The following is an 8571-nucleotide window of genomic DNA, read 5'->3' on the forward strand; positions in this document are numbered from 1 at the left end:
AATAAACTTTCTGGAATCAGAACAATAAACAACCAAAATCTTCTCTTCAGTGTGTTGGAGCATGATGTCTGCATGTGTGCCTGTGTGTGCCTGTGCCTGTGTGTGCCTGTGTGTGTGCACCACGGGTGTACATGTGTGCCTGTACACCTGTAGGCATGTATGTAAGCATGTGCCTTGCGTGGGTGTATCTATGCATGGGGAGGGGGCAGGGCCAGGTGTGCCGTGCATGTGTGAATGCACCTTGCCCTGCCTTTGACCTGGCTGTGTGGGAATTGCCACTCCCACTGGCATAAGGATGGACTTCGAGCTGGATACTGGGACACAGACAGATCACACACAAATCAGAGGGCCCTGGTGCTGAGAGATGCTGGCCAAGTCACACACAGGCAGTGCCTGTGCTGTGGAAGGTTCCCATCCAGTCCTCAAGACAGGGCCTTACAGGAGCCTGCTGGCTGCGCTCAGGGGGAGGTCTTAGCTCTGCAGCGTAAACTCGTGGGTCCTGGGAGCGTGTGTGTGTTCCAGCAACTGTGCACACATCTATTGCCCATGCCTGTGCCTGTGTGTGTGCACCACAGGTGTACATGTGTGCCTGTACACCTGTAGGCATGTATGTAAGCATGTGCCTTGCGTGGGTGTATCTATGCATGGGGAGGGGGCAGGGCCAGGTGTGCCGTGCATGTGTGAATGCACCTTGCCCTGCCTTTGACCTGGCTGTGTGGGAATTGCCACTCCCACTGGCATAAGGATGGACTTCGAGCTGGATACTGGGACACAGACAGATCACACACAAATCAGAGGGCCCTGGTGCTGAGAGATGCTGGCCAAGTCACACACAGGCAGTGCCTGTGCTGTGGAAGGTTCCCATCCAGTCCTCAAGACAGGGCCTTACAGGAGCCTGCTGGCTGCGCTCAGGGGGAGGTCTTAGCTCTGCAGCGTAAACTCGTGGGTCCTGGTCTCCCAGCGGGAAGGGTCTTTGTCTAGCATGCTGCGCTCTGTGAAGGTCACATGCCCATCCACGTCCACGAGGATGACCGTGTTGGTTCTGAAAGAGAGCACAGGGCCCACATTCAGCCCGCTGCCCTCGGCTCTGGCCCACCTGTCAGCGCCCCAACTGGGGTCAGATCTGAGGCAGAAGGGGCAAGTCCACCACACCTGGGGCCTGTGCTAGGCACTCAGCATGCCTAGAGGCAGGTCGCAAATGAGCAGCAGCCTTGGGAAGTAGAGGGACTCTCTGGGGTAGCTGGGCGCTGAGCCTGGTGGGGTCTGGAGCTCCCTGGCTAGCCCCCCAGGACGAAGCTTGATGACTCCTGTTGCCTCCACTCTGACACACCCCAGCCTTCCCTGCCCACCCTCTGTGGTACAAGTTCCAACCACCCACCACTCTCACCAGGGCGAGCCCTGGGCTCTCCGGCTACGGCCCAGCACAACTACGGACATTCGGCCATACTCAGCTCTTCCAAGCGGTCAGCCTGTCAACTATTTGGTGACCAGGCCTTCTTCACCTAGAAAACTCCTCTGTGCCCTCCCTCGCCGCCCCCACTACCCTGTTCCAATTCTCAACACACCTGTCCTCCTGCCTGGCCCTCCCCACAGTCAAGGTGGGACCCAGCGGCCATGCAACCAGACAGGGAGCAGACCTGGCATTCTGCCTCACACACCAAGTTCACACGAGCACATGGTTTAGTCAAAAAATAAGCCTATGATGGCGGAGGGCTTGAGGGAAATATGCCCCTGCCAAGGAAAAAGCCTCCCAGCCAGAAAGACTGCCATTCAGGCGTGCAACCCTCCCGGGGCCTGGGAGCATCAGTGCCGACATTCACACCATCCGTTCCCCCAGCCAGAGGGCTCGAAACGGTCAGTTCCTGAAGGATGGAAGACTCAGAGGGGCCTGCTGGTCGCCAGGACTTCACATGCCCATTCCCCTGCCTGATGCCCTCAGCATCAGCAGATCCTCAGCCATGTCACCATAGCAAGGTTGGCATACATCCTCCTGGGAGAACCACCTAAGGCAGCAATACCCCAACCTCTCCCACCTGCGGGGAAAGCAGGGGCTTGGCTCACTCAATCTCAAACGACCTGAATCGAAAAACCAGGTATATGTGTGACATCACCCTGACGTTAGTCAGTACTGGTCACGGCCTGAACACCTCTTCCGAGTCCTTGGTAGCCATGGGCCCCCAAGGGCACGGCCCATCCACCACAGTCACTGCAGGTCCCCAGCCTGACACAAGGCTGGTGCCCCTGGGGCCTGGTGCAAGCTGAGCCTGGCAGACGTGGCCTGCACATGAAGCGGTGCTCCACCTCCAGGCCAGGTAGGCCAGGCACGTGGCAGCAGCACTCCTAACGCATCTGGCTGCACCCCAACCTACCCTCCTCTGTGCCTCCCAGCCACCTCTAAGTACAGCATGTGGGCTGCCCTCTGATGGGCCCACATGGGCAGGCCAGGACTCCCAGCCTCACACCCAGGAGGGAGGAAGACAGGAAAGGAATTTGCCAGGACAGCTTCTCCCCCCTGGACATTATCATCTCGCGGCTGAGACATTTTCGCCTTTTCTGGGATACGGCAACATCCCAGGTTGAGGTGACCTAATCCCGACCCTGGTCACGCAAAGAACGTGACAGGCCCAGGGACACAGGCAAGTGCAGGGAGGAGCCAGACCCTGGGACCTCCAAGCTGACAGGGATTTGCCCAATGCCATCTTGGCCCCCTTGTGGCTGTGTAAGAGGGTAGGGGGCAGCCTAGGACCCCCTCTTGGGAAGCAATGGAAGCCTTGGGGGCCTTGTGCCTGGTCTGCAGCACCCCTGGGAGCTGGCATCTGCTCACCCAACAGCCCCCTGAGCTGAAACGGCATCCTTCTAGATAAGGCAGAGGCTCTGGGATCCACAGAGCTCGGGTTAGGCCAGGTTCCTGGTGAGACAGGACCAGATGCACCCAGCAGCCCGCCGTACCTGGTGCCGTAGCCTGGGCAGCGCACGCACACAGCCGCATACTTGCTCAGAATGGGCTGCACATACTCCCTGCCCTGGTCCTCAATGGCCGGGTCTGGCAACTGCCTGGAAGGACAAAAGAGGGGTCACCACCCCACCCCCACACCTGCTGCCCGCCCACAGCCTTGGAAGGTCTATTTTTTGCACTTTTCTGCTCAAAGGCTCAAATCTTGGTCAAGACTTTCACTTAGGACTCCGTGGCTGGGCCTAGGCGACCAGACAGCGGTTACTGGGACAGCGCCCCCTGCCAGGGCTACCAGGAGCTTTCCCAGGACCCAGGACCCAGAACTCAAGACTTGGAGGACATGAGCACCTATGAGTTCAGTGCTAGGAAGGCTCTGCTGGACCTGAAAATGCCTGGCGTCTATTTGGTCAGAGCTGTGCAGGGTCCTCTGCAGGGGGACAGAAGCCACCCCGGGAGCAAGCTTGCCTCCTCCTCTCAGTGGGGCCTGGATCAGTGGGGGTGCTGCAGGCAGGGGCCAGGCTGAGAGATGCAGTCACCTGGTCACATATGCTCCTGCTTATGCCAAGAGGTGCCCTATGGGCATCTCTCCACGTGACAGGAGCCCACTCAAGCCCTGCAGCTTGCTGGCCACCACAGCTGTCAATAAAAGGAGCCAGGGCCTGTCATGGGCCATGAGGGGTCAGCTGTGCTGAGGCGGTGCCCTGGTTCATGGTTCAAAGAGGAGAGGGAGGGTGAGCCAGGGCAGAAAGGGGCTGTAGGGGAGAGGAGCGAGAGGCAGGCTGTGGGTGGCTCTTCTAAGAGGCCATGGGCATCTGGGCAGGACACTGGCCTGGCCTGAGTGGGGTAGTGTGGGCCGTGTTGCTGCGTGGGAGGAAGGTAGCTTGGCCAGCACCTTGACATACACCCCTACCCGCACTGGGATGGCTGAAATATGCCATTCCACGCAGAGATCGCTGCAGTGCCTCAGGGAAGTTGGGCCGGAGACAGCTTTTCCCCAGGTAATATCTGGGTGGGGCTCTATGCCACAGCTCCTGTGTGCAAACAGAGGGGAGCCTCCAGCTCCTGTGAGCACCACCCAAGCCCACATCAAGCTCTGAAAGCACCGAGCTTCCCAGCACACTACTGGCCCACGACTGCCCCATCTCCCATCCTCAAAGGCCCCCGTCGGAAACCTTACCTGTCCACAGGGACAGGTGGGAGGGGTCAGGGGACAGCGTGTCAGCATATCCGTCAGGTCCTCCTTCAGCTGAGGAGCTGGCCCCCGTCACCTCCACGGGCCTCACAGGGCAGCAGAGACTGCCTGCCTCTCCGCCCCGGGGCCAGAGTGATGGGGAGACGCTCTGCTCACCCCAGCAGGACCCACCCACTCACGCCTCCTCGTTGTTGAGCACGTCCAGAAGCTGGGCCACGAGGACTTCCTTAGGGAGGGCCTGGCTCCGCTCCACAGCCTCCAGGAAGAGCCGCTTCCCAAAGCACAGCTTCCTCCAAGGCGTGTCCAGCAGCGCATTGCTCAGCCCATAGGTCCCTGCAGAGAGGGGTCAGTCCACCAGTGCAAAGGCCCCACTGCCTGAATTTAGGGTAAGCTCCCGCCCACCCACCCAGCACCAGGCAAGGTGCCAGGATACAGCTGGGGGCACAGAGGCCAGGTGCCCCGAACTCCAGCATCTTCTCTATGGGTATTCCCAACCATCGGCATGGCCAGAGGTGGAAAACTCAACATGGTAGGGCACCAATAGGAGACTGCAAGGTACTGAGGCCAAATGGCCTTGACAATAAGGAATACACAACCTGAAATCCAACTGGGCAAAGGAAAGGGGGAACCACCTCCCCATCTCACTCTCATCCCTCCCTAAGCTAGGAAAAGGCTTCAATGGGTGGGTCTACCCGAGCAGGTCAAGGGTGGGAAAATCACAACCAGAGGCCAGGAGGGTGACTGCCCCAAATCCGTCCTGGCTCACATCAGCAGGTAGAGTATACACCACATCACGACAGCCCCACCTAGTGGGCATGGGCAGGGCCTCCTCTACATGCTGGCAGGGACCCTGGCTGGGGGAGCCTTAAGGTCTTGACACAAGTTTCTCAGAACAAGTTCTCGGTGGTTAATAGAAGGCATTACAAAAAAAAGGGGCGGGGTGGTTCTCATGTCAAGAGAAAGAGAGAAAGAGAGAGAGAGAGAGAGAGAGAGAGAGAGAGAGGCATGGCCTTGAGGTGGAGAGGTTACAGCAGGTAGCAGGGGTTGGGGAGCTCAGAGTCATGCATCCTGAAAGATACACTGCGGACAGGGAGCCACCACCCTCTCCAGCTGCCAGACTTTCCAGGCAAGAAGTTGACTGAGTATGGCATGACTTCAGCAACTTCCAAGGAAGACAGCCCTGGCTCTGCCAGGCCCCCATAGCTACGCCACCAGCCCAGAGTATCACTGGGCTTTATCTATCAGGAGTGACAGGAAAGGCCACTCATCAGTAGTGCTGGGCATCTGGGCAGCCACATGCAGAGAATGGAGTGGAACCCCTACCTCACACCATATACAAAAATCAATTCAAAATGTCCCAAAGACCTAAATGTAAAAGCTAAAACTGTAAAACTTTTAGAAGAAAGTATAGGGGGAAAGCTACACAATCTTAGATTAGGCAATGATTTCTTAGCTACGATATCAAAAGCACACACACAAAAAAAGAAAAAATATAAAATGGACATCATCAATTTACAATGATGCACTTCAAAACTTTCTTGATCAACAAGAAAGTAAAAAGAAAACCCACAGAAGGGTAGACAATTTTTGTAAATTATATATCTGATAAGGGACTAGAAGCTAGAATATATAATGAACTTCAACTTAATAATAAAAATACAAACAATCCAATTCAAGATCTGAATAGACATTTCCTCAAAGAAGATACAAAAATGACTATTAAGCACATGAAAAGCTGCTCAATATCATTAGCCACCAGGAACATGCAAATCAAAACCACAATGAGATACCACTTCCCACCCACTAGGATGACTGTAATAGAACACACACACACACACACACACACACACACACACACAAATAGACAATGACAACTTTTGGCGAGGATGTGAAGAACCTGGAACTTCCTATGCTGGTGGGAATGTAAAATGGTGTAGCTGCTTTGGAAAACAGTTGGCAGTTTCTCAAAAGATTAAACAGTTACTTTATGATCCAGCAATTCCACTCCTAAGTATATACCCAAGAGAAATGTAAACATGTGTCCACACGAAAACTTGTAACAAATGTTCATAGCTGCATTATCTGCAATAGCCAGAAGGTAGAAAAGGAAACCCAAATGTCCATCATGGGATGAATAGAGAAACAAAATGTAGGATACACATGAAACAGAATATAATTCAGCCATAAAAAGGAATTAAACCCTAATTCATGCTACAACATGGATCAACCTTGAAAACATGCTAAGGGAGAGTAGGAAAAGCCACGGAGACAGAAAGTAGATTGGTGGTTGCCAGGGGCTGGGGAAGAAGAGGAAGGGAGCAATTACTAATGGGTATGGTTCCTTTTTGAGGTGATGAAAATGTTAAATAGCAGTGATACTGACAGGTGCACAACTTTGTGAATATATGATAATTCACTAAATGGTACACTTAAATGGGGGATCTATGACATGTGAGTTCTATCTCAATAAAACTGTTATTAAAAAGACAGTGACATGGACCAGGTCAGGGCAGGCTCAGGGATGAAACAATAGGATGCAGGTGAAAAGAATTTCTTCCAAACAACAATCTAGAAAAAAAAACAAAAACAAGCATCTCTAGTCACAGAGTCGTTAGAACTGAGAACTGAGGGCATCACGGAGACAGATTCCAGATGCTTCCACAAAGGCCTCGGGGCCGATGCATAGAATTTGGGGGTGGGAGGGGGTGGCACTCTCTGTCCTTTTGTGCCTTTTAGTTTCCCGTTTTCTCAGGGCAGTCCCAGGCTCAGCGCTGGGGGGAGGCGGCCTCAGCTGAGGGCAGCCTGTCATGTAGGCCATAAGGTACACAAACAGCCAAAAAGCAGTCCCAGGAGAGAAATATGAGCGGGCCCTAGTCTCTGAAAAATACAGCAGTGTCCCCATAGGAGCAGCGCCCACCCTGTCGCCACCCACCAGAGCAGGCTCACCTGGCGCCAGGACAATGGGTTCGGGCTCCCCCTGGTTTCCATAGTAGCAGAAGACATCTCCCTTCTCTGTGCTGTGAACAGGAGGGCAGAGAAGGTCATACAGGGGCCACGTCGTGCAGACCCCTCGCTGCCTGGCAATTGCCACAGCCCTATCCCCATGGGGTCCCAGAGCGCTCCAGGGCCACTGCCAGTTGTGCTTGCACCTTCCTTCTCCAGCCTGGGGCACCTCTGCCTCCCAGCGAGCAGTGCAAGTGAGGCATGGTCCCAAAACAGCGGGCTCCCCAGCCATAGGAACGGACGGGAGAGGACCTGGGGCCAAGGGGCGGGTGTCGGCAGGGGGCATGCCCTGTACTAGGAGAGCGCCCTGCAGTCATGCTCCAGTTCCCCGATGGCAGGATCCAACAGCCCCCACACCGTCACAGGGAGCCCCACTGCGAAGCTCTGCTTCCCAGGTCCCCACGGCAGTGGGTCTGGGAGGGGCTCAGCCCTCACCAAGCCAACTAAGAGAGGCTGCCCCAGCTGCCACGGCACCCGAGCTGAGCAGCGGGGCAGGCACCCTACTCCCTGCTGAGTCCAGTCCCAGTCCTGTGGGGGCACTCGGTGGGCTGCCACCCTCCCCACCCCCAGCAGACTCACCTCAGGTCGGCTGCTAAGAGGTTGAAGCCGTTGTACAGGTGACCCTCTGTGGAGACCTTCTTCAAGTAGGAAAAACTGTCCACGTCTGCAGTCAGAAAGTGGGTCACCAGTTCACCTGTGAGCAGGGAACAGACACGGCTGAGGCAGCAGGCTTAGCCCCCGCCCTGGGGAGAAGGATGGCCCCACATGGGCTGGCTACACCTCACCGACCCCACAGCCAAGGAGGTCGGCATAGAGGACTCTGCTTTTATTGGTTAAAAAAAAGTTTTCCTGCCCTCACCGGTTTGGCTCAGTGGATAGAGCGTCGGCCTGCAGACTGAAGGGTCCCAGGTTCGATTCCGGTCAAGGGCATGTACCTTGGTTACAGGCACTTCTCCTGTAGGCCCCCAGTGCAGGAGGCAGCTGATCGATGTTTCTCTCTCATCATTTCTCTCTATCCCTCTCCTTCCTCTCTGTAAAAAAATCAGTAAAATATATATTTTTTTAAAAAGTTTTCCTCCATTATGCCCCCATATGGAAGTCCAGCATGAGGGGGAACGTCTTTAGTAGGGACAACGTGTGTCCCGGGAACTATCCTCCCACGGGCATCTGCTCTGCACACATTGAACAGGGGGGACAATGACACACAGCCAGAGGGACACATTGCCTGGGGACAAGTCTGAAACACATTCCCTGAGAGGCATGAAAGGTCAGTGTCACGTGGGCCAGACCAAGGGTGGTCCCCACAGTGACTGCCAGCCAGTGGATTACAGGACCCAGGAAACACGCCTTCTTCCCCATTCCAGCTCCTCCTCCTGCCTCTGCACATTCCCAAGGAAGCCCCCACCCCAAGGCCCACCCCCGA

At 55.4% G+C, this 8571-nt stretch overlaps 1 protein-coding gene across 5 annotated transcripts in view; it reads right to left on the reverse strand.

Moving 5' to 3' along the window:
- Positions 1–90: 90 nt before the first annotated feature.
- The window catches only part of TANGO2 (transport and golgi organization 2 homolog), a 15791-nt gene continuing 7310 nt past the window's right edge, over positions 91–8571 (reverse strand). For 3 of the 5 annotated variants that reach the window (XM_015567289.1, XM_006768823.2, XM_006768821.2), the window contains 5 exons: positions 7728–7842; positions 7092–7162; positions 4325–4478; positions 2950–3054; positions 506–1042 (listed from right to left, as the gene is read on the reverse strand). In XM_015567289.1, coding sequence (XP_015422775.1) covers positions 922–1042; positions 2950–3054; positions 4325–4478; positions 7092–7162; positions 7728–7842 — 566 coding nt within the window. In that variant the 3' untranslated portion in view covers positions 506–921. The other 2 variants (XM_015567288.1, XM_015567290.1) reach the window with 2 other exon arrangements.

This window comes from Myotis davidii, unplaced genomic scaffold, assembly GCF_000327345.1.
Source record: "Myotis davidii unplaced genomic scaffold, ASM32734v1 scaffold223, whole genome shotgun sequence".
In the NCBI taxonomy this organism is placed as follows: domain Eukaryota; kingdom Metazoa; phylum Chordata; class Mammalia; order Chiroptera; family Vespertilionidae; genus Myotis; species Myotis davidii.